This window comes from Sphaeramia orbicularis, chromosome 12 (genome assembly GCF_902148855.1).
Source record: "Sphaeramia orbicularis chromosome 12, fSphaOr1.1, whole genome shotgun sequence".
NCBI lineage: Eukaryota > Metazoa > Chordata > Actinopteri > Kurtiformes > Apogonidae > Sphaeramia > Sphaeramia orbicularis.
Genome location: NC_043968.1, coordinates 38,399,846 through 38,425,260, shown reverse-complemented (window position 1 = coordinate 38,425,260; position 25,415 = coordinate 38,399,846). Strand labels below are relative to the sequence as shown.

Sequence of the window (25,415 nt, the reverse complement as noted above, 5' to 3'; positions counted from 1 at the left end):
TATTATGGTCGGAGGCAGAAAAGCCAGGTGTAGATTACTGCACAAAGTGAGAATTTGATTTTCCTTGGTCAGGATATGTACAGTCAGTCCAGCTTGGATTTACAAGGCTGACAATTAATACTGAACAAACAAGAACTCAAACTACGAATTATGAAAGAGCTGCAGCATCTGAAACTGACCACAGTGAACGTTTGACAGATAAACAGTACCACAGTGCTTCAGTTTCAGCTTCACAGTTTGTCATGTCTTTTATGTATTGGGATTGTCTCTCAACTCACCATATATTTTTTATTAGTAAGTTTTTTTTTTTTTTTTAATCAATTACTAGAAATTTTAGGCGACCCCATTTGAATTCCTGGTGACCCCACGTGGGGTCCCGACCCCATGGTTGAAAAACACTGGTTTAAAGTCTTTATTAATTGTTGTTTATCTCATTCAGAGGAACTTTTCTGTTCTTCCTGGTGCAATGGAAAATCACTATTGTGCATCAGATTTGTATGAGCAGAGTATTCTTGACTAAAATCAAAATAAAACACTCCCGGGGTTTTGTTGGCAAACTATAGTCAGTTTTTACCATGTGAAAAACGTATGGAGGTGTTGTGGTTCTCCAGGTGATGTGTAAAGCAAACAAGCCATTTTTTCATTGAGTTACAGTGACTACAACAGTAGGAGGCATGATAATACACTCACTGTATCTAAACATCTGAAGGGTTGTATATCACTGGAAAACAGAGTAACCTGTCAATATATGCAAAAGTGCTGTCGTTTGTAAAATCCACAGAGTCATTGGATACTTCATGGGAAATATACATTTCTACAAACCACTGAAAATATTCCTACATCAGTTCATCAATAACGTTCTGCTTTGTGTTACATGAACATACATGAGCATAAACATTTTGCGTCGGGATGTTTGACTAAAATGAGCGAAATGACACCAATTTTTCTGGTCATCACAGAAAAGCGGATTAAAGAAACTTTAGCAGGTGGGATTATATTTTTGTCCCACTGTGACGAAATCTCCTAATGTAGATAGTGTTACCTCTGCCAGGAGGTATTGTGATCACTTTGCTTTGTGTGTTTGCGTGCGTGTTTATGTGTTTGTTTATTAGCAAGATAACTCAAAAAGTTATGGATGGATTTTCAGGAAATTTTCAGGAAATGTTGATACCGGCACAAGGAAGAAATGATTAAATTTTGGTGGTGATCGGGGGGGGGCAGATCTGTCTTGGCGGAGGTCTGCGCTCTCCAAGTGCTTTTCTTGTTTGACATGTTATCTGTTCAACACACAGCTCTTCCGCATTGTGTTCATTATCCTAACACTCAGGCTCAAGTATCAGTGGAAACAGTCCATTAAGACCTGTTACCTTCTCACTTGTATTGTGTTGTGTCTCCATCTTCTGTTTAGACTCTTTGCTCTTTCCCACATTTTTTTTCCCCAATGTTCTCTATTTATTCAGGCCAGCTGCCCTAGACAAACCCCCTGTCTCTTCAGTCAGGTCCTCATTCCCCTAAACTGGATGAAACATTAAGGGAGCTAAGCACAAATGTGTTTTTATACATAGGTCTTAAATATATATATATATAAATATATAAATATATATATATATATATATATATATATATATAAATATATAGATAGATAGATAGATAGATAGATAGATAGATAGATAGATAGATAGATAGATAGATAGATAGATAGATAGATAGATTAGTTGCAGAAAAAAATATTAGACCATCAAAAGTCATCAAAAACAATGGTTATGCAATCAAGTACTAACTCCTGTGTGTATCATGTGACTAAAACAGACAGAAAAGAAAACATGGAATGGCTAAAAGCACTGTTTTTGTCAGTACAATGCTACAGCTATTGATGTAAGAACTGAAGTGATTTTGGTTATTATCAAGAAAACATGGAAAATGGATAGATATAAGTTCAGAAATTAAACTGTTATGAGCTATTTTTGTTGTTATCATTATGTTTGTCCAAACAAATGTACCTTTAGTTGTACCAGGCATTAAAATGAGCAAGAAATTGAAGAAAACAAGGGGGTGGTCTAATAATTTTTTCCGCAACTGTATATATACAAATGTCTTTTTTCATGTATATGTTGTTTATTATATAGATTTTATTGGGCTAAATCTGGGACCTCAGGTATCAAATTTCGTGCCATCTCATGTGTAAATGTGTTCTGGTATGATAATAAAGTTCCTTGAGTCCTCCTTCAGTGTTTGCTATTGCTGAAACTCTCACAATGTTCCTGCTAAAGAGACATGTTGTCTATTATAGCCTACAGGCAAAAAAGCAGTGAAAAGACTTTGTGCAGAAGGGATCTGGATATAAATTTAGATTGTCAGAGCAAGTGGTGTTTCAACAACTAATTTTAAGTATGGATTCAATTTTTAGTGTATATTCATGCTGATGCACAGTTTTCCTCAGGCCAGAGACCTCATTAGCATCTCTGGAATGATTGTGGATATTTGTTTTTGTCTCCTCTAAGCAGCATTCTGTTCTGTATCATCCTAATAACTATGGTCTCCAAAGAAAATTATATCATTAAGCATCAACAGTTTGCACGCACAAATATTTTGTAGTACATGTAAATTTATTCTATTTATGACAGGACTTTACTCTGTAATAAACCTGCCACTTTTAGTGAATATATCTGAGCAATTTTAGACTCAACTTTATGTAACGGTAATAAAATGGAAACATGTATGGTTAGAGGCAAAACTGTCATATTCCCTTTGGCCTCAGGGTTGTACTGTGTTAGTAATGTGGACAGTTAGTCAAAGTGATTCTCAAACAGTAGTTACAAGAATAGCTCCAGAGTACTAGCAGAGAGCTCACACATCCTCTCTGTATTTCTATCTATTCTCTTTTTCTTAAAGGGGTCATATTTTGCTAAACCCACCTTTATTAGTCTTTGGTGCATTTATTTGTGTATTTGGACCCCTGGGGTGTATTCACACCTGCCTTTTTTGGTCCGTTTAAAACAGACCAGAGTTTGTTTGCTCCCTTGGTTCAGACCTTTTGGGCTGGTGTGAATAAAAACCACCGAACTCTGTTCCGGACCAAACAAGCGAACCGAGACCCAGTTGAAGAGGTGGTCTCGGTGCGGTTCCATACGAACCCTGGTGCGGTTCGTTTGAGGTGTGAAAGCAGACCGGACCCGATCCGACACAGTTGGGTTTTTTGTACCTAACGAGCTCCCGTCGTGCGTCGAGCATTATGGACAATAGAGTTTTACCAGAGAAGCGCTCAGAGTGAGGATAGGCTACGGAGCTGAACATGAACCCTGGTCAAACTTGGAGCTTGGAAGGGACACGCTGCCTTTTTATGGAATTATATTTGTGATATTTATTGATTCTACACAAACTTATACAAATAAATAGATATAATGTAAACCCAGACAACGCAGTCCTAACATTACGGCACTACAGTACAAAAACTAAACAAAGTACTGGTATGACATTAGACAATAATCATAATAATAATAAATACTGACCGAAGTTTGTGTAGAATCAATTCCTCCTCTTCCGGTCCGTGTCTGTCTCATCGAGCGTAAACGTAACTAGCAAGCTAATTGGAGAGCGAACAGCCAATCAGAGTGTACTTCCGCAAGCTCTCCGATTGGTTGGTTTTGTGGCACAATTGTAACGTGTGTGTCAAGTTGAGCGTGCGGACACGACAACCTGAGCGCGCAGGGAGAGGGAGGTTGAGCGAGAGAGGGAAGGGGAAAGTGAGCGAGCGCAGCGGTCTGTTTGTGCGCCATAGAAAGAATTTGTGAGAGAACATTATGAGTAAAACTAACATGCAAACGCATTTATGGAGCACAATATCGATTTTTGTTTGCTCAAGCGTAATTTCTTTTTGAAATATAATTGATGTGCTCGCAAAATATATTTTTATGTGCTCAAAATCTCTAATTGTGTGCTCAGAATCTATCGTTGCTCGCTCAAGAAACTGGCACAAATATAATTCTATACCTTTTAGACATCTGGGCAGATGTGCATATAACACAGCTGCTAGAAAGGACACATAAAAACTCCGACGTTTTCAGCTTGTTCAGCGAGAGAATGATTAGGATGATGGTTAGATTTGTCTGTTGTGCTTGAAATAAAAAATAATAAACGACTTCATCACCCCCAGCAAACTTTACCTGCGTTAAGGAATTCTGTCCCTGGCTAAACTCAACGGTGATATAGGATAGATACGCATAGGTAAGCAGTACGGAGCACTAATGCTTTTGGAGAACAGTCTTTTTATATACCAGCAGAATTCACACTTCAGACCTGTTCTGTCTGGTGTGAATCAGACCAACAGTCACAACATGATGTGCACACATGAGCGCTGTCCTCCATAGCCGTCTTGCCCTGTGTCTTCGTCATTGAGAAATGAATTCTACAACACTGTAAACCTGACGTTGCATCAAACGCTCTCGCTGCTCAAACACTTGTGCAGACGTCTGCATCCGTAAAAACCGCTATGACGATAACAAAAACAGCAAAATGTCCATGATTCTGTCCTTTCACTTTGGACTGAGCGCTTTAATGGACACTGCTCATTTCTGTCCAATGGATGAACGACCTCAGCACACGTGGTTTTGTTTACAGATTTTGGTCCACTTACAAAAATGTACAGTGTGAATACGAACCGCACCAAATTAAAAAAAAAAAAAAAAAAAAATTTGGTCCAGACCAAAGCAAGTGAACTATCGGACTTTCCTGGTGTGAATACACCCTAACAGTTCAAAACGTTTGAATGTAAACCCTCCAGGTGCTGCAAAGCTATCTTTATATTCATTTTGGCAAAAATGTAGTGGATTTCTACAACCTGTTTTAATTCTTGCTTAATTTTACGTCTATAACTAGTTACATCACGACATTTGCACATATAAGGTCAAGACTTCCGATGAACATTTCTCCGAGTACGACATAATTACTTAGCAGCAGCAGCGGTTGTAGTCCATACTGAAAATATATCCAAACTTCGAGGCGATTACCTAAAATGTTCAGTTGTTGGTTGAACGGGACAGAGCAGCACAGCCAACAACCTGGAGGGGGTGGGGCGTGAAGTAGCTCATTTGCATTTAAAGGGCCAGTGCTCAAAACGACCTTTCTGGTGTCATTACTCAGAAATAGGTTTGAAGATGGACCTGTGGAGTTGAATTAATGAAGAATTCAGACCCAAGCATAGCATTTACAGTTTATGTAGACCACAGGGAAATGTTTTAAAATGCAGAAATCTTTTTTTTTTTTTTCAAAAGCAAAATATCACTCCTTTAAGCAAGATGGCCGTGCACAAGTTCACAGCAGCTTGAGAATCTCCACAACTGTGTGGTTTTTGTCTGTTTCTTCTTGTGGCCATTTTGCAAGTTTTTTTTTTCACTAATTTCCTAAAGTCATTTATACATGACTGTACAATGACAAAGTCTTTTCTATTCTATTCTATTCTATTCTATTCTATTCTATTCTATTCTATTCTATTCTATTCTATTCTATTTCCTGAGATTTGTTAATCCTGAAATACTGCATCATAAATCTAAAATGGGAAATGGGCATGAAAATGCACCCCTTACCCCCTTTTCTTCCCCATAACAGGTAGAAACAAAAAGTATTTCCTGATTACCTATACTGTAGTGTAGAAAATAGTTTGATCATCGAGTAAGAAATGACAAGTCATGTGGATGTAACCTTGATCAAAAATGTATCTGCGCTTTGAAGTATACTCTGGTTGTCAGAACTCTGTTAGTTTGTTGAAAAATGAAATTGTTATTATTATTCAAAGGTAATAATTAACTCATAGTTGTTTAATATTAGATGCTTGAAAGGGTTAAACAAATCATCAAGAAGGACAATAATAAACTTGAAACACTTCTGGTCAAAAAAAATTTAATATTGATAGACATACTTCCTCCATTCATCGTATTAGAGTGGCAGCTACTGGTCAGAAGGACTGAAAACAAACATGCCTTTCACTGTAATTACAAAATGACAACTTTGTAAAAAAAAAAATGAAGCCAAGAAAACCAAAGTTACAGTAATCATTTCACTTCCACATTAATTCATTAATTCCTCATCCCCTGTTTCGTTTGTCATAGTGAATTGCTGCTGAACCTATTACAATCAATCATTCCAATTTGAAGAAGGTAAACAAATCAGGAGAAGTAGTGTCACGTCATAAACGAAAGCCTCGGGTGGTTTGTTGCTCTGACACACACACACACACACACACACACACACACACACACACTCTCTCTCTCTCTCTCTCTCTCTCTCTCTCTCTCTCGCTCTCTCTCTCTACCTGATTGCCTGAAAGTGCTTGCATGTGGACAAGGCAGACCACTTCAGTCCACTTGAGATGGCGTGGACAGATGAAAGTGAGGCCCTTCAATGAATAGGTTTAACTGAGTGATGTAAACACATAAAAGTCTCATTTTCATGCATTTTTATCACAGGTGTTTGGGTCATAATTTTATGACATTAACAATGAATCCCTCTGCTTGTGAGATACAGACGCTCACTGGTACTGACAACTGCGGAGCACCATTGTGCGTTTCAGCTCGTTTTGGTTTAATGTGTAACATCTTCACCATTTGAGGTTCAAAATTCTATGTTTACTTTATTTGCAGATCCGTATGTGAAGATCCACCTGATGCAGAACGGCAAGAGGCTGAAGAAGAAGAAGACGACAATCAAGAAGAACACCCTCAACCCTTACTACAACGAGTCCTTTAGCTTTGAAGTCCCATTTGAACAAATCCAGGTACGACGTCATCGATTTAAGGAAACTTCGCAAAATATCTGTTCCAAAATGAGGAGAGAATGCATTTTTAAAGGCTGACGCTCTACACAATACGAGCAAATTGGGCCATAAAGACGAGCAAATGTTTGGTTGCGTGGAAGCAACGGATAAGTGGGAGCTCATTTATCAAATAATGAGTTTAGAGGCTTTTCATTACAACAGTATAATCAAAGACTCTCCAGTTCAGTTTAACAATTTGATAAGTCAATTGCTGGATGGATGTGATTCTCTACCCTTTGTTACTGCCTGAGGCTTGTATCTCTGTGTGAGCTGCACAACATGCAACCATTTGTATCCGCATTCTGATTTTTGGTGGATCTCATGTATGAAGCCTTTATGGAAATAGTAGCTACGACTGAAGATACTAAGAAATAAAGAATTAATCTTTTATTTTTTTCCAAGGCATTGTAAGATGGCATTGAACAACATTATCTCCTCAGGCAAGACAGTAATTGAGTCAAATTGATTCAGCCTGTCACAGCTCACAAATCACAGGTTTTCGTCCGCAAGCCACAGATTCAATTTAAACTGTGATGATCCCAATCAGCTTCATCCACATCAGACACTTATTTAGCATAGCTGATACAAGTGTGTTGTTTAAATTTACATTTTTTATCTCATTACCAAAAGTCGAGGTCATCACTAAATAATTCTTAGTTGCTCTGACTCAATCATAAACTTCACATTGATTCATTGTATTGAATACCTGAAAGCTACAGGAGCTATAATGCAAGTAGGATTCCCAAACCTGATTTAAAAGCAATCAATCAGTCATTTACCACATTAAAACATCTTCATTATCGCACACAGCTCTTTAGGCCTCAGGCTGCCTTGTATCTGATTCTAAACAAACACACTCACTCAGGAGCTACAGGGATTTTTAATTACAAACTAACTCCTACAAAATTACTCTGTTCTGTGTTTCAGGGGAAACTAATACAGTTTAATTTGTTAATCGATTTCTCAGCCAGATTTTTTCCCTCTTCCTCTCAACGCTTTCAACCATCAACGCCGACTGCTTATAAAGAGCTGCAAATTAACTGCGTTTATCAGCAGAGACGAATTGTAGGATTTGGTTAAACTTGACCCTGGGACATCTTTAGTAATTAATCAAAAGGCTTTAATTGTTGGAGGGATTGTGGGGGAATTACAAACAGTGCTTTTAATTGCTCTATCTTGTAAAAGCAACTGGGAGTTTGTTGACTGAAGTAGCGTCACATCTTATCTAACACACATGCTTACATGGGGAGAACTCGAAGAAACCATTTTTTCTAGGATTTGTTTTCATCTGTATGTTTTTATGTACATAAATATATTGTGAAAATGGAACAGTGTTACAAAAAAGCACAAAAATGTAATCAGCGGAGTTCAGGATAAGCCCAGCATGTGCATGGTTAAAGATTTATAGAGTCAGATTCTCTTACAAATGTTTTGTGATATCAGAATCTGCTTTATTCGCCAAGTATACAAGTAACATATACAAGGAATTCTTTGCCGGCAGTTGTTGTCTGTAGTGTAATACAAACACACATTGTAAGAAAAAAATCCAAGAAAAGTAAACTAAGAAAAGCTTTATATACATATGAACTCGATATACCTAAAAAAAAATAAAAAACAGGCATCAACTTATTATATACACTGTTGTTAAAGTTGAAATCATTTTCTTTTCAGACACATTCCTGTTTTTATTCCTATTTATACACATCAGGTGCAATGATTACATACTGAGTCTCAGCCATACTTTATCACATTCTCACAATCATTTCATGAGAAGAGGGAAAAATATTTTATTCCAACTTTGTGGGTAACAGTGTATAATAGTGCAGCATGATACAGGAAAATGAAAAGAATATCATTTTCATTCAGAAACTATTTGACTTATGTAAGATTCTCTGTTGAGTCTTTGTATCATAAGCAAAAAAATGTTCACAGTATATAGAAACCTGTCATCGATTGCCAGATTGATTATTTGCAGTAAATCAATCACAGCAGCAAAACATTAATGCCGTGTTGTTGATGCCAGAGGCTTTTAATCTGTCATCAGAAACACTTGGCGGACACATTTGAATGAGTTATTTCAAGGTGAACTGTCCCAGTGAAAAGCAGCTAACCCCAAAAGGCCACACGGGAACTTGATTCACTGTGTCATTACGTGGCATGTTGCGTTCATGCGTGCGGTTGTAACACCAGCGGATCGAAACTTAATAAGGGTACGTTGTGCACTAATTCATATTGGGTTCCAGGGATCGACAGCCCGGCCACTCCTCTTTGAATAAACACACACCGAGGCTGAGGCGACGACCTCTGAGTAATCCAACCTTCTGCCTAGTTTGGCTCTGACGCTCATCGAGATCTGGTCTAGAATATGATTTACCGTTATTCACTTATGTCTGAGGAAGCAAATGGTAAATACAGTTTCCTACTCCGGTCTCTGCAATAAAGATACTGAATAATCCAATCCAATTTTATTTGTAAAGCACTTTAAAGTAACAGCAAGGTTGGCCAAAGTTCTGTACACATTTGTATTAAATAAATCGGCTAAAATTTGCTTAGAGGTCTTATTTCTGTCTTTGTGCATAAGAAATCAATATAAGTGAATCCCCAAAGGAACTTTGTGTTGGTAAATGCAAGTTATGCACATTTACAGGATTTCAGTTCTGTTCAACATGTTGATGGTCATATGAACTATGTTTTCAGGTCAAAAATGTCCAATTTCATCTCAATTAATGCTATATTTTCATGTCACAAATGGCCAAGTTATATTTGAACTGAATTCACCTGAAAAACAAATATTCTATTCTTTTAGATTCCCCAATTTTTTTTCTTACCAGATTCTCTCCTACATATCACATGTTTTATTTTTACAGGTTGCAATATGGAGTATGGTGCTGATCCATCCTGCTTATGTTACGCCAATACATACATTAAGAATGTCACATGTCACTTTTTAAATCAACAGTTTTCTAATAATAAGCATTTTTATAAAGAAACAACAATTCTATATTGTTATTTACTCTTTAGTATGATGATAAACAGTACAATAAATAATTATGATTCTAGTTTTTGCACAGGGATCATTTGTGGAAACAGTGACATGGCTGCCGAGCATCAGTATGATGGGATCTGTAACAACCATGTCACATCCGACCACTGCCACATTTTGTGTTTTTGTGTCAGCTGTTATTGTTTTAGATCCACAATACTAACATTTATGAATAAGAGGAGTATATAAGTATATAACAAGTATAAGTATAAGTATATATAAGTATATAAGTTTATTACTAATAAAGTACTGGTACTGACCAGATCATCATGGGTAATGTCACGTCCGTCCACCAGCAAAAGTTTTCACATACACGTGCTATTCAAAATCTAATATTTCTGAAAATAGAGCTTCCACTGTCGAATAATATCAGTAGTCTGTGCACAAATGTGTTAGCATTATTTCAACACAGTTCTATGCATTTCTTACAACTTTTTTTTTTTGACAAAAATGGCCACTCATTTGACCTCCTAAGTAAATTTTAGCCGATATATACATATTACTAAGAAACAGAACAATAAAGGAAGAAAAAAAGAATACTGACTGCTATAACCTCTTAGTAATCTGTTTGGATGGATTATTTAAAAGTGCTTTAAAGGCATGGACTGCTGTGAATGAGTAGTATTTTTATATTATTTCTGTGTGTCTTAAAGAAAGGCTTTAGAAAGATTTAGATGGGGAAGTGATCGTTTGACTTGAAACATTAAGTGGATTGTGTTCTTGGTATGACAGAAGGAAGTGTTGAGTTTTATTACCTCCACCAAGGAGGTTATGTTTTTGCCAGGGTTTGTTTGTTTTTTGTTTGTTTGTCTGTCTGTTTGTCTGTCCGTTAGTGTGCAACATAACTCAAAAAGTTATGGACAGATTTTGATGAAATTTTCAGGGTTTGTTGGAAATGGGATAAAGAAGAAATGATTAAATTTTGGTGGTGATCGGGGGTGGGGGGGCCCACGGGGGGGCCCATTTCTAACAAACCCTGAAAATTTCATCAAAATCTGTCCATAACTTTATGAGTTACGTTGCACACTAACGGACAGACAAACAGACAGACAGACAAACAAACAAACAAACACTGGCAAAAACATAACCTCCATGGCGTGGGGGGGGCCACAGGGGGGGCCACAGATCAGCCTTGGCGGAGGTCTGCGCTCTCCGAGTGCTTCTAGTTCATATGTGTCATGGTAATGTTTTCTGAGGTTCCAATGAATAGATTACCAACATAAAATAATCGACTTCAACACTGTGTGACTGTCATGACCAACACTTGTAGTGTAATATTTAAATGTGCAGATGTTTTTTTTTTGTTTTGTTTTGTTTTTTTTTAGTTTTGTGAAGAAGATAATTCAATACTTGCACTTTAACCAAATTCTTTTTAACACAAGTGTGTGTACTTCTACTGGAGTAAAGACAGGGTGTACTCTGTATTTGTTGAGTTTTGTTTTTTTTTTCAGTACATTACAGACTGTATGGAGATGGGCCTCAGTCTATTTCTGACCCCAGGGCTCTATTTGGTCCATGTGTGTCTTAACCCATAAAGACCCAGTACTACTTTTATGGCAATTTCCAAATGATTTTTCCTCTATATTTAACCTTTCTGAAGGGATTTATCATCAGTTATTGTAATATTATCCGCTGTGTTATGCTTTTTTTTTTTGAAAATGCTTTTTTCCTATATTTAATTGACTGATCATGTAGATGTTCATTAGAGCTCAGATTAAAGTTGAGGGTTATTATGTCAGAAACAGAGAAAACTGAGGAAAAATGGACTCTTTCAGGAAAATATCAATAACTGAACATATAAACAAGTGTCTCCATCCACTGTCATTGATCCAACTCCGTGGGTTTTACTGATGAATCAATGTTTTAGAAGATGACTGTGTTTCCATGTTCACTACAGAGCCTCTGAATGTCCAAATGGGTCATATCTGATGACCATGAAAAGATGACAAACTGCATTTTACACCAATTATTTACATGGATTAATAGGATTAGTGGATCAACAGTTTAGATCAGTAGATGGTTTTGGTCATCAGTGGGTGTGCGTCTTTATGGGTTAAAGATGATCTCATCCATACACACCACACATATACAAGATCCATGTGTACTACTGTTTACAAAAGCATAGATCCGATAGTTCAGGGGTGTCAAACTCATTTTAATTCAGTGGCCACATTCAGCTAAATTTGATCTGCAGTGGGGCGAACCAGTAAAATAATAACATTATAATATAGAAATAATGTCAACTCCAAACTTTTCTCTGTTTTAGAGCAAAAAAAAGTAAATTTACATTATGAACAGGTTTACATCTACAAACTGTCCTTTCAAAACATGTGAATAACATGAACAAACTGAAAAAATAAGTGTAATTTTAACAATATTCTGCCTCAGTTTATCATTTACACATGTACGTTATAACTTATAGATCACAGTGGATCTACAAACACACAAAACATTTAGTAACAGACAGAAAATTGTTAAAATTGTACTTACTTCTCTTAAGACATTTCAGGTTGTTCACATTTTTTTGTGAAATTATACTTTGTTTTAGTGTACATACATGAAAATATTTACATTTACAAAGAGAAAAAATTGGAATTGTCATTATTTACATGTTATTATGAAAGTATTTTACTGGTTCTGACCCACTTGAGATTGAATTGATCTGAATGTGGAACTTGAACTAAAAGGATTGTTAATAATTCATCCCAAGGGTTGGACTGGACCCTTCAGCGGGCCGGATTTGGCCCCCGGGCGCATGTCTGACACCTGTGCGATAGTTTATTTTTATTTAAAGTCTAAGAATAAATATGTGCGATATCCTCTAACCAAGAAAACCTTACTTCTTCTCTTGCCCACAGAAAGTGCAAATTGTTATAACTGTTCTGGACTATGACAAGATCGGCAAGAACGATGCGATCGGCAAGGTCTTTGTGGGCCTCAACAGCTCGGGGACGGAGCTGCGCCACTGGTCCGACATGCTGGCCAACCCTCGGAGACCCATCGCCCAGTGGCACGTCCTGAAGCCTGAGGAGGAGGTGGACGCTCAGCTGTCCACCAAGAAATAGACAGGGCCCTTTCAGCACCTGCCTTGTAGTACTCTTTAGCCAGTATGTGTAAATACCTCAGTGATATATGGGTCCATCCATGTAACCCCCGTACCACCCCCCCCACCCCCCCTTCAGCTCCCAGCCTCCTCCAGCTTTATTGCACATGATTTAACACCCAGCCCAAATTGTTCGAACTCCCTGCAAACTTCCACCCTCTGCTTTTTTTTCTATCAGTTCCCAACTTCTGTCGCTTTCTCTTCTGTTTGGATTTTGGTTTTCATCGCCATGACCTTAACTGCCCCCAACCAAATGCCCCCTTCTTTTAAGCAATATGATCTGTATAGATAGCGCATGACTGAAAGAATTTATTGTACCACAGTTGTATATATAAGTATGCAGACAAAAATGATTTCTAGTTTATGTGTTTGTATGTTGTTACCCGTTTCCTAATCTGTGTATATCTTGATGTTTTTAATAAGATGTTCTATTTTAAATTATGTAAATGCAGATATAGAGGAAAGCCAATATTATATATCCCAGGATTTAAAAATTCTACCTTATTACCTTATTGCATTCCAGAAAAAAAAAATTATCCAACAAGCGAGATGCTAGTGGAAATATATTCACATTGTAAAGGACGATGTCTGGCTTTAAGTTCAACAGAGGATTCATCACAGAAAAGACAAACAGTTGAATATATTCACACAAAGTCAAAAATACAAGGCCATTAACTGCTATGGTTCTGTGGGAAAAATTATGCTGCTGGAAATTATACAAGCACATGATTTCTTACAACTTTTTGTACTTATTTCTCAATCAGAGGACCTATATGTTAAGCTTGATGCACACTGGTAACACAAACAATATTCAATGCAAACCAGTTAGTGTTTGATTTCTCCATATTTGACCGATTCTTCTGCGTGAAATAGGTCCTCGTTTTACAGACCATCGTTCACTCAAAGTGACTTGATTTTATTTTTCCAAAAATGGCAAATACTGCCTCGAAAAATGAATTTATTATACTTTTAGAAGCAGACCCCATGTTAAAAAAAATAATAATAATAAAGCACCAAGCTGTAGCCATTGTGTCCTTAAGCTCGTTTAACAATATTTTGTTACCTGCTTACTTTGAACAGCCTTGTTGTTGTTGGAAGTGTATTGCATTTCAGCCGAGGTCCGATCTTTGAAAGGGAGCGAAAAAAAAAGAGATTTGCGACTCCGGTTTAAAGAGGAATATTTTTAGAGCAATTCAACGTCTTGACTATTTTTAGTAAACTGCATGATTTTTTTTTACAATCTTTACTAAAGGCTGGGGTGGGGGGAGATCTACTGACACCAGGGGCTGTCTCTTCTGATAAGATCCCCTTGCCTTCAATCAAGCTTAAACTTTGAGTCAATGTATATGACTATACGGACGGAGGTGAAGCGAGTTTCAAAACACTGCCATTTCCGGGGAGGTGACTCATGTAGAGACCCTCTCTCCATGCACACTCCCACTTTGCTAGTGGTTGTAGCTTTGGTTTATTGGGAACAATGTCTTTGGCTGCAATGGTGCCCTGAATCGCAGTCTTTGCTTTGCGTTGCCTTCTCACAGTGACAATAGAGCTAGCCATGTTTTACTGCCAATTTTACCTTTTATGTGGCTGCTGTTTTGCACTGGATGTCTTTGAACTAGTTTGTTGACTCCTTTACAAACCATTTTTGGGGCGATTGTGTGCTGGCTTTATTTCAGGACACCTGTAGGGGAGCCATCCCCCTGCACGATCGGCTTACTTAAAAAAAAAAAAAGAACGTAATGAAGACAAATCACGTTTTAGCCAACAGTAGTTACATCAGTTTTATTTTTATTGTTGGCGCTCGACTACATCAAGAGATTGCGAGACAACCGTAAAAGTTAATGGTCTGCGTAGGCTACTAGTCCATCATGTCCTTTACTACGGGTCCAATTAGGAAAGGAATAAGTTTTAATCCATGAAAACCATGAAGTCTCTTATCTTGGAGGAACCTCTTGCATATACTCGATGCTAGCTTCAGGAGGACTTTCTAAATGTTTTCAATGTTATTGTGTAGTTGATAGCACTATTATGAAAAAGCTACTTGTCATTCCATAGGAGTCTCTGAGGACTGCTTTGTGTATCACTGTGACTGCCGTGTGTGCTTAGAGATGTAGACTTATCAGTAGGTAGCGAAACCAGTTTGTTCTGTAGTGATGTCGTAGCGTTTTAATGCCATTTTCCTTCTACACGCAGAGAAAGAGAGAGCGTGGTGTCGCCGACTAAACAAAAAAAGAAAAAAAAACATTCAAAGGAAAAACAAAAAAGGCGGGATGTTTTATCTAAGCACGAGTGGATCGCTTCACACAGCATTTTGTTGAGCACTGTGCAATACTTGTATGTTCATCCCATAGTTAACATGGGTGGCATTGCCCTGAGAAAAAGATCGTAACCCTAGAAGATGATTCTAGTCCAGAGAGATGTTTATCCTTTCCAGTGAAATGGTTAGGACACAGCACATGTAGATTCCGCTTATAGGATGGAGCTTGACACCTGTTGACCTCTGTTTAGGGTTCCCTCCATTTTCGCAGGTTCGTTTCTCTTCTTGCACACAGTTCCAGCATCAGAAGTTTCAGGGAGTATTAGTTAATAAATACCAATGAGATTCTACATTTTAACCCCCCGTCCAAATACCATGTATATATTTACATAATCATGTCAAAAATGTATATCTAGAATAAATATAAAGTGACATGAAAATGATTATTCTGCCGCAGATATCATCCTATCTACCTATCATCCATACTATATCTCATTGTATTATTTATTCTTTTCATTCTGATTATGTTCTATGTGTTAACTGCCCTGTTGATTAAAAACCCTTTTATATTTGAGATGAAAACTCTGAATGTACAGTATGGACTGTGTTGGTGTAGATTACTTTAATCTTGAGATTAGATGTACTTGCACTTTTTGTTGGAAAAAATAAGTAATTTTGTTTATATTTTTTCAACTATTACAAATTTACTTCATAACCCAATGGGGGAAAATCCCCCGCCCCCCGTCTGATAACATTCCATACTTTAATACAGCTGCATTACCAATCCCACCTCACACAAGGGATTCTTTTATTTGACATGTTTTACTTGCGTAGATTCATGAAATCCAGTACAGCTTCAGATTTAAATGGGAAAAAAAAAAAAATTAAGAGTTAAAGCTCTGTAAAAAATGTCATGAGCAATTTTGCAAAATACTTTTATTAACAGACTGATTCGATCAAAGCTGAAAGCAATTCAGGCAGAATTATTGCTGAAATAACACCTGTATAAATGAATCAGGGAATGAAGTAATGGGTAGCATTGCAGAAACTATCAGATTTTGAGGCGTGTGGAAAAACTACAAAGCAAAAGCCATTACCTTTACAGCAATGCAATGCTACCCTTATTACAATTTCCTACCAAAGTATGCATGCATAATCAAACCCCCAAATCTCCTTGTAAAATACCTTACCAAGCTCTCTGTGCAACAAGGAACTTATGATTCTCTCCAGTGACACCAACAAAAAGCCACACTGACCTTTCAAAAACAAAGCTGTGTAAAGTATTAGAATCTGATGCTGTAGAAAGATCCTAGTTGCCTTTGTGTATATCAACTGCCTGCTTGAGTATTTTGTGTGTGGAAATTTTCTCTGTAATCTTGTAGAACTGTTTGGGGTGTTTTTTCCTGCCATATTGCTCGCAGTGACAGCGAGCCGCTGACAGTTATATTTGCTGTGTATACCTTCATTTTTGACGAGGTGTTTTACAGTTTTGTTTCACTTTGTGTAGTGATTAACTCTGTGGAGTTTTCTGACTGTTGTTATATAACTTCATATACACAAATGATCAATAAAAATGTTTTATTTCCTGTTGATACAGAACTTTATCATGTCATATTTCCATTCATGAAAGAAGTGATATAGTTTCATCAAAGCATAAACAAGAGGCTGTCGCTGCTTCTAATATTTACACAAGAACAGCCTTTAATAATCTCACTATATGTCATAGTATGAACAGAAGTATGAGTAACTGAACTACTCGAAACTCCCATCACATCAAAAAGAAAAGTGTTTCATTTGTCCTTAGGCCCATTAAATATCCATTTTAGTAAGAGTGCTCCATAATACTGCAAATGGACTTAGCTCCTCATGACTCATCCAGACCAGCTCATAAACAGAGCGCTACTGCCATCTATAGGATAAGAGGGAGCATAACAAAGTGATTACAGAAAAGGGGTGTGTTTTCCATTTTGCCCCTGGCACCAATCAATTTCTATTAGTGAAATTCACTGACATCTCAGAGTCACCAAATGAGGATGAGGGTTTGTCCTCCCACAGTGTGTGTGATCAAGCTTATATGATACTAAATCTGATGAAGACCACGTCCTGGGAATAAAGGTTTACAGGCAGATGAAACAAACTGAAGCTTATTTGGCATGAAGGCTTATAAAGTGGTTTCCAGAAAGTTTATAATTGTTTCTGACAGATCAAGTCATTCCCGAGAGGAAAGGGGGGAAAAAAAATAATACAATTTTTATAAATGATACTATTATTTTGCACGAGGGGTAACATATCCTCCTGAGACCCAGGACAGTACCTTTTTTTTTTTCTTCACAGTAAAGCTGTGAAACTCTTGTCCTCAGAATGCATTGCTGGGTCTCAGGAGGGTATCAGGTTGATTTTTTTCTGACATTTGGCAACGAATTCAAACATTTTTCCTCTTTTTTTTTTTTTTAATCTGGCTGTATCTACCAAAATCTGTGGACTTTGATCTTTGATTGGTATTATTTATTTAATTTCAATCATTTATTTTCAATTACACAGATAACCTATGTTGCAAATAACCTCGAGAGATTGATTTGAATATTTTATACACACTGATACTCAATCCACTAAAAAATAAATAATTGGTGAATGTCAGATTTCACATATGATAATTAGCTCTGGGCTAGACCTCAGAAATTCAGTGACATTTTAAATAAGTACCTTGAAAAAAAAAAAAAAAGTTCCAAGGTAAGTTGGTAAGGAAGGATTCCTGTCAACAAGTGTTAAGAAAATACATTTAGTCTGACCTCAAAATGACGCATGAAATATTAAGTGATAGTAAATAATTGGTAAAATCATAAAATGGTGGAATAAATAGTACATGTTTACTCCTAGGGTATTACATTAAAAGTTAAAGACCAGAGCCGCGCACAGCCCATATCCTTTCTTTCCCTTATACTTTGTCTGCTAAAAATCCTTAAATGCTTGCGTCTTTCCCGTCTTTAATTTTACAGTCTGCATATATTCTGAAAAATGTGGAACATAATACGGAAGTGACGTACATCTACATCCGTGTCAAGGTGAAAACATAAAAGTTATCATATATACAAAATATATAAGCCTATGTTTAAAATGATGTTTTACTAGCGGAAAAACACAAATTAGAAATAAAATTTAGGCGAAAAAAAGTTATTTAACATTTTATAATAAAATTTTAGCGGTATAAATGACTTGATATTTAAAACGCATGCGTTATTGACATTTGAGCATTTTACTTTAAAAGGTCAGACCGGATGTTTGTGTTTCTTACTATTATCTGACAGCTTCCACTCGTGTCACTGTGAGTCCCACGTAACTCTTCGCCTGGTGTTTTCTGCAGCCACTGTGGAACTTGCCTGAACCGAAAGTGACCGAAAATGCTGTCCTACATCCTTGGCGTAAGTATACTTAGCTGAAAGTTGGGATTTTTGACATCAGCTAATTGCACGGCTAACGTTAGCTTTTCTTAAGCTAACCAAGTGGACTTTTCTTGGCCAGGCCTGTCCACTGGAATTTCTATGACTCATGTCTCCCATACGGATTAAACTAAATGACTTTTAGCTTCTAGCAGACAACGCCCCACACAATACTCAAACAGTGGGGAGCTAATGCTAGCTCCGTGGTGTGACTCATAAACACTCTTTGACCTTATCACAGCTGATCCGAGGCGGCATTGATAGCATCATCAACCTGATCTTCAGACTTTTCTTCTCAAAGAGGAGACCAGCGATCACATTAGAGGACCCCAACATTAAATATGCACTTCGACTGATAGATAAACAGGTAAACACTCCGCTTCGTATTCAGTGTCTGTTATAGTATCTCTGAACTTTAAGGATTTGCAAAGCTTGTTACAATTAAATGCAGCAGAGACGTTCAAGTACTCATTGCTTTGTCGTTTATTACAGTGAATGTCTCTGCATGTTTGTTTGTTTGATGTTTTCTGCCATGTGAAAATCTAACATGATCGTTTTTGTCGCTCAGATCGTGAGCCATGACACGAGGAGGTTTCGGTTTGCTCTGCCTTCTCCTGACCATGTCCTGGGTCTCCCCATTGGTAAATATGTACATTTAACTCTGTACCCAAAACATTTGAACTGTCAATGTCAGTCCCTCATGGAAGAGCTGTTGTTGGCAGCAATCAAGATTTTTACATGGTGTCATCATGATATTTCCTAATTTCCTCTCCCCAGGGCAGCATATCTACTTGTCTGCAAGAATAGATGGGAAGCTGGTTGTTCGTCCATACACTCCTGTGTCCAGTGATGATGACAAAGGCTTTGTTGACCTGGTAGTGAAGGTAAAGCCATTCATTTATGTTTTTCTTGTATCACAACTAAATGTTGGCCAATAGTGGAACCAAGTATTTCTAAAAATGGAATGAGAGAAGCTGGTAGTCTTGTCAATGTATTAAACAGCAAAATAAATAAAGTCTGAACATCCTATTCAAAGGAATTAATTAATATTTATTTTATTTTATTTATTTATTTGCACAAATAAAACAGCAAAAGAAGAAAAAAAAAACAACAACATTCAAACAAGTGACAAAATTGTGCAGGAGATGTTAGAAGCCAATAGAGGCTTATATGAACACCTCCCCAAAATGAACAATATGCAAGAAAAAAAGAATTAAAAATACAATACAACTGAATTAATAAACTAAAATAAAAACAATAAAAATGTAAATCACATTACAAATCATCAAATACAAATTAAATGATATGTAGCCTTACATTTTTTCATGAATTAAAGTCCTTTTCAGATGCTTCTTAAACAATGACAAAGTAGATGTTAATGATTTTTAAACTTAACATCTAACTAACAATAGAAATGAAGTGAAAACACACACACACACACACACACACACACACACAGTCAGTAGTTTCATTTGAGGACCGTCATATTAGCCATTGACCACTATCGGGGTTAAGTTCTACCAATAACAATGGTTTGTAAAGCATCCTATTGATGCCAGTTAGTCAGACAATCTCTAATAGTCTAGTTAGAGGCCAACATAATAACACTTTGGTCAAAAGAAAAGTAATACTTTGAAGTAATAAATACCAAAATAAAGCTAACTTACTGAACATAAACTCAAAGTTCTTGAATAAATGTGGGAATGAGCATAAAGCCACCTGTAGAAATAAATCTAGTTGGGAGCTTTTTTTATCCTTTAAGCTACGTGATACTTTCCTCAAAGTCTGTATTTCCAATTTAGAAGCCTAATATGAAGTATTGACCACTATCAGCAGTTGGGAAAATGCCCTGTCAGAGATGATAAATCCCTGATCATAAGAGGCTGTCATTTTCTTTTCTAAACATTTTCTTTTTGTCCCCTTATTCACAGGTGTATTTCAAAGATGTCAATCCTAAGTTCCCAGAGGGTGGGAAGATGAGTCAGTACTTGGAGAGCCTCAAGATCAATGACACTATTGACTTCAGAGGACCCAGTGGACTTCTGATCTACAAGGGAAAAGGTAAGTCCAAAAATCCACATGTATGAAGTCTTATTTTTAAAAACAGTTTCAGGGTTTCTAGACGCTTATCCCACAGCTGACTGACTGGATTCTGTCATTTTGTATCTTCAGGAGTTTTTCACATTCAACCAGAGAAAAAGTCCCCTGCTGTAACAAAGACAGCCAAATATGTTGGTATGATTGCTGGAGGAACAGGTAAGAACCCCTTCAGACTCATTTATTAAATCACATTCAACCCATGGAACTGGATCAGCAAAAAAAGTTACATTTTAATTTGGAAATCAGTTTAACAAGTAGCAAAGTAAACTGGGAAATTCACTTCAGCTGGATCTGTTTTTTGGACCTCTTTTTATGCTGTAAGCGTTACTAAAGATAACTGTGTAAAACATAAAAGAAATGATGAATTGGTGACTTGTCCAGGGTGTACCCCGCCTTCACCCCTATGTAGCTGGGATAGGCTCCAAGCGACCCCCATGACCCTAGTGAGGATAAAGCGGGTTCAGATAATGAATGAATGAAAGAAACTGTATCATGAAGATTTTCCTTACCTGGAACTAAGACTGAATGATTAAAACCTCATTTTATTGTCCTTGTGTGCAAGTATTTTTGTGAAATACATGTATAAGTATATATAAACTGTCTGTAACTAGACAAATGTTTTGTGCCCTTGGTGTGTGTGTTTTGTGCAGGCATCACTCCAATGCTACAGCTCATCACCGCAGTGATGAAGGACCCTGAGGACCAGACCGTGTGCTACCTGCTGTTTGCAAATCAGGTGAGTTTCTTCAGTCATATTCACATAATGAACGTTGATTTTTAATATGATTTAAGCTGAATCTGTGGGTGTATTGTGTATCCCAGAGTTTAGTAGACAACTTTTTAGTACTTTGAAACCAAATACCCCTTTTTCTGTGTCCTCACAGACTGAGAAGGACATCCTGCTGCGACCCGAGTTGGAAGAGATTCAGGTCAACCACCCAGACCGCTTTAAGCTGTGGTTCACCCTGGACAGAGCTCCTGACAGTGAGTCCTCCAGCAGCACATATATGAAAAGAACAAGTAGTGAACTGATAGTACCAACACACAGGGTTGTCTGTTTAGTGTTGTTGATACTGGTGTTTAATGCTTTCAGGCATTTTTAAACTGGGATTGTATGAGATCCATAGTTGTGGTGATTTTGCCTTTTTTTCTCCTGTGATATATAAACTGTGGCCATACTTCTTCAGTTGAATATGATGTAAAATCATTACATTTAAATCATGTTTATTCTTCAGATCATGTAGCCGGAAAACAAAAATCATAAATCATCCGTAACATGTTTTTGGTGACATCATCCATTTCTACCTACAGTAGATACCAGTTGGAAGGGTTGCGTATTGGCAAGAATCTGGCGATACGATACAAATCCCAATTTTAGGATCATTATACGATATATCGTGATAATGTTAAAAAGGAAATTTTTTGTTTGTTTCTTTTTTTTAATGATTATTTCCTTGAAGAATTGAATTACATCAGAAATATGCACAAATACTAAACACATTTTTATTGGATCCCAACAGGATCTAATGCTATATCACAAAATCTTCCTGTGTTGAAACTGAAATTCTGTTTTACAGACATTACAGTTTAAGATTCTGTTCAAATGTTCATATTCTATTAGTGCAGAACTAACATCATTTAATAAAAGAGTGTTAAATCATAATAAATAAATAAATAAATAAATAAATAAAAATAATAATAATAATAAAATATAAACAAAAAAGAAAAACATAAAAAAACCCAAAAATTAACCTCTGCCATATCTGCATTTGAGTAAATACCTAAAAATATCGATACAGTACTTTTTAATATTGATACAGTATTGTGAAATGAAATATCGCGATATATTGCAGAACTGATATTTTCTTACACCCCTGCCAGTTGGCATGACAAACAGAGGTTCTGCAACTGAAGTTAAACAATGTACATCTGTGAACTTGGCCAGAAGCATAATGTAGTATTCACACACACAAATGTGTATATGTATCACATCCACAGCTGGCTGTTGTTTAACTTCCATGTTCTCCAAACGTGGGGTTTGTCCATTTCCTTCTACTGAAATGCAAAAATTATGGAGTAGATATGATCCCAATATGGGAAAGTTAGTTAGAACTAACTAGCCCATGAATAAGACTGTTTGAGTCCTAATTTACAGTGGTGGCAAAAATTATTAGAACACCTGACACATCTGAACATATTGCCCTTTTTTTTTTTGCCTCCGTAACGTGATTTCCTTTTCTAATGTTCATGAAACATGCAGATGGGTGCTCTGAGCTCAACAAGTATCAGATGAAATGAGTCCTACTGTTTTTATCCACTTTGAACTTTAATATTTCCTTAATGAGCAGGATAGGCCTAGTACATTCAACAGAATCCCACAGCTGTGTCCTAAAGACTGATCAGTTTACCCATGATCAGACCTGACAATGATCACACAGGACATTTGGCTTCTTCTGTGAAGGAACAGGATAGTGTGACACTGACAGTGAAATAGGCTCGTTGACTTAAATCTCCTTATGATGGCTCTATTCTAGGGTTTATAGAGTAAAATAATGACTTTGTAGATATTTCATTCATTTTATGGGTGTTTTAATAGCCAATTAAAGAAAAGAAAAAAACAGATTAAACCTCTTAAATATACCCAGTTTTCTAATAATTTGGTCACCACTGTACTTAAGGCTTTATCTGTCTCTTACTGTATTTGAACTTGGAGTTTTTCCTGTTTCTCAGACTGGGAATACAGTCAAGGCTTTATCAATGAAGACATGGTGAGGGAGCAGCTGCCACCTCCCAGCGACGACACCCTCATCCTGATGTGTGGACCGCCACCCATGATCCAGTTTGCCTGCAACCCCAACTTGGACAAAGTGGGCCACTCTAGCAGCCGCAGGTTTACCTTCTAGAAAGCCGTCCACACAGAAGAACCAAGGTCTGGGCCTTAAAAGGGTATTCAGTTATCGTCGCTTCCCCAAAAGCATTAAAGCACTCAGTGTCTATTGCACTATTTAAGAATATAATGAATGCCATGATACTCCTCATGCAACAGAGTCACAGTACGGACCAATGTAATCAGTAAGTGTGGTGGAATAGAATAGATGAGTATGTGGAATAGATTTTTTTTTTTCTATTAATATGTGAGATGAAGGCGTATACCCTGAGGTTTTCAGAAGGTTGATGTGGAAGTTAAGATGTGACACCAAACCTGTTGCTAACAAACCTTTCGTCTTGCTGTGGCCTCGGTTCAGTTTCAGGCTAAAAAAATCAAAGTTAAGATCAACATTCAACACTGAGCTTTTTTCTGAGTGCCTTAACACTTGCAAAGCTTTTTATATGCATTTAAGAGTTGTGACCACTTGCTTCATTTATAAAAAATAATAAGATATTCCCTCATGGCTGCTGAAAATGTGTTACAAAATGCTGTTGATAATGTTGTGTCAGTATTTTTGTTAAAATGTTAACTAGTGATTCGGTGAAGTGTGTAGTTACCGAGAATGTTTCAGCTGAAAATCTGTCTGAGTATGCAACATAAAATTCTACTGCTGTGTACTTACTGATACTTGGATTTTCATTTCCCGTTACTGTTGTATACTTTGATGGCATCGTCCACGAACAAAATGTCAACATTATAAATCTATAAATCCTCCTCTCTGATCCAAACTGAGTTGTAGCATTGTCCTTTGCCCTTCCAAAGCCATTCTACTTAAAAGAAAAACAATGAGAGAAGTGTTTTTAAAATTTTATAACCAAAACTGAAAACACAGAACAATATGTGAAAACAGTAAACACGGTATAAATCAACATAAATTCAGACAATTCCTTCAAAGACACTCATTTTGTTTTACTTTCAGTTATGGAATTTCTTAAAAGCTTCAGAAAGAGAGAGAGAAGGTGCATTTTACCAAATGAGGAGATCGCTTCCACTCCATTTCTGAATATGTTTGCTTAAGTCCTTCCTGTGGCTTTGAAAGGCAAGACATGAAAATATTGTCAGTTCTCTCATGTAACTCACAAAACCTGAAGTGCATTTCACAAAATGTCAAACTGATTAGATTAAATGGTCAGAGTATCTCCAGTCACTGACCAGTATGGTAACCTCCTGAGACCCAGAAAGTACAAGCTTATTTTTTTTTTTGCAAGAAAAAAATGTGTCGAGTGGAAATGTCATGATGCAACAAATTTTTTTGTAACTCATTTTTCACTTTTTAATGAATGTCCTTTGTAATGGACAGCTTTTTTTATTGTTTATATATATCACAAAGCTGTGAAATTCTTGTCCCCTAATGAAAACTACAAATTCACCCCAGTCTCAGGAGGCTAAAACTGAAACTGACATACAATAAACCACAAACAAAAACAACTGAATTGCTAGATATTGTGCTGCAGAGGCACAATGTTATGGTGGAATTCACTGCATTGACATTACCTTTTTAATACTTTCTGTACTTCATTTCTAAACATTAGTCACCTGCGTGTCAGTATTGAAACCAGGTTTGTTTACTGTCATTACTCACATATCAGTAGTGGATTAATCCAATATTATCCATAAAGCTCATTGAGCTCAGGTCATTTTCCTCCAAAATAAAAACATCTTACTGTGTTGATGTGCTTTAGAAGCTTAAACTGTAACACCCTGCACTGTTTTCAGTCAGTCTACACCAGATGAAAAA

General features: G+C 36.9%; 2 protein-coding genes across 3 annotated transcripts in view; both read left to right on the top strand.

Moving 5' to 3' along the window:
- The window catches only part of syt1a (synaptotagmin Ia), a 218,795-nt gene extending 201,992 nt beyond the window's left edge, over positions 1 to 16,803 (top strand). For both annotated transcript variants that reach the window (XM_030150191.1, XM_030150192.1), the window contains exons 10-11: positions 6,636 to 6,769; positions 12,710 to 16,803. In XM_030150191.1, the coding sequence (XP_030006051.1) occupies positions 6,636 to 6,769; positions 12,710 to 12,916 (341 nt within the window). In that variant the 3' untranslated portion in view covers positions 12,917 to 16,803. The remainder of the gene's footprint in view (positions 1 to 6,635; positions 6,770 to 12,709) is intronic.
- Positions 16,804 to 18,487: 1,684 nt separating this feature from the next.
- On the top strand, positions 18,488 to 24,354 carry cyb5r3 (cytochrome b5 reductase 3). The gene is made up of 9 exons (XM_030150199.1): positions 18,488 to 18,630; positions 18,890 to 19,015; positions 19,217 to 19,289; positions 19,426 to 19,532; positions 20,580 to 20,709; positions 20,821 to 20,904; positions 21,399 to 21,484; positions 21,633 to 21,732; positions 23,479 to 24,354. The coding sequence occupies exons 1-9, from the start codon at positions 18,610 to 18,612 to the stop codon at positions 23,649 to 23,651; spliced, it is 900 nt and encodes a 299-aa protein (XP_030006059.1). The 5' UTR covers positions 18,488 to 18,609; the 3' UTR covers positions 23,652 to 24,354.
- The last annotated feature ends 1,061 nt before the right edge of the window (positions 24,355 to 25,415 follow it).

Excerpts from the sequence above, each read along its gene's own strand:
- cyb5r3 (XM_030150199.1), top strand. The coding sequence starts at position 18,610 with ATGCTGTCCTACATCCTTGGC. Across the intron at positions 19,290-19,425 it reads TGTCCTGGGTCTCCCCATTG|GGCAGCATATCTACTTGTCT; the intron begins GTAAATATGTAC and ends TCCTCTCCCCAG. Across the intron at positions 21,733-23,478 it reads CCTGGACAGAGCTCCTGACA|ACTGGGAATACAGTCAAGGC; the intron begins GTGAGTCCTCCA and ends CCTGTTTCTCAG.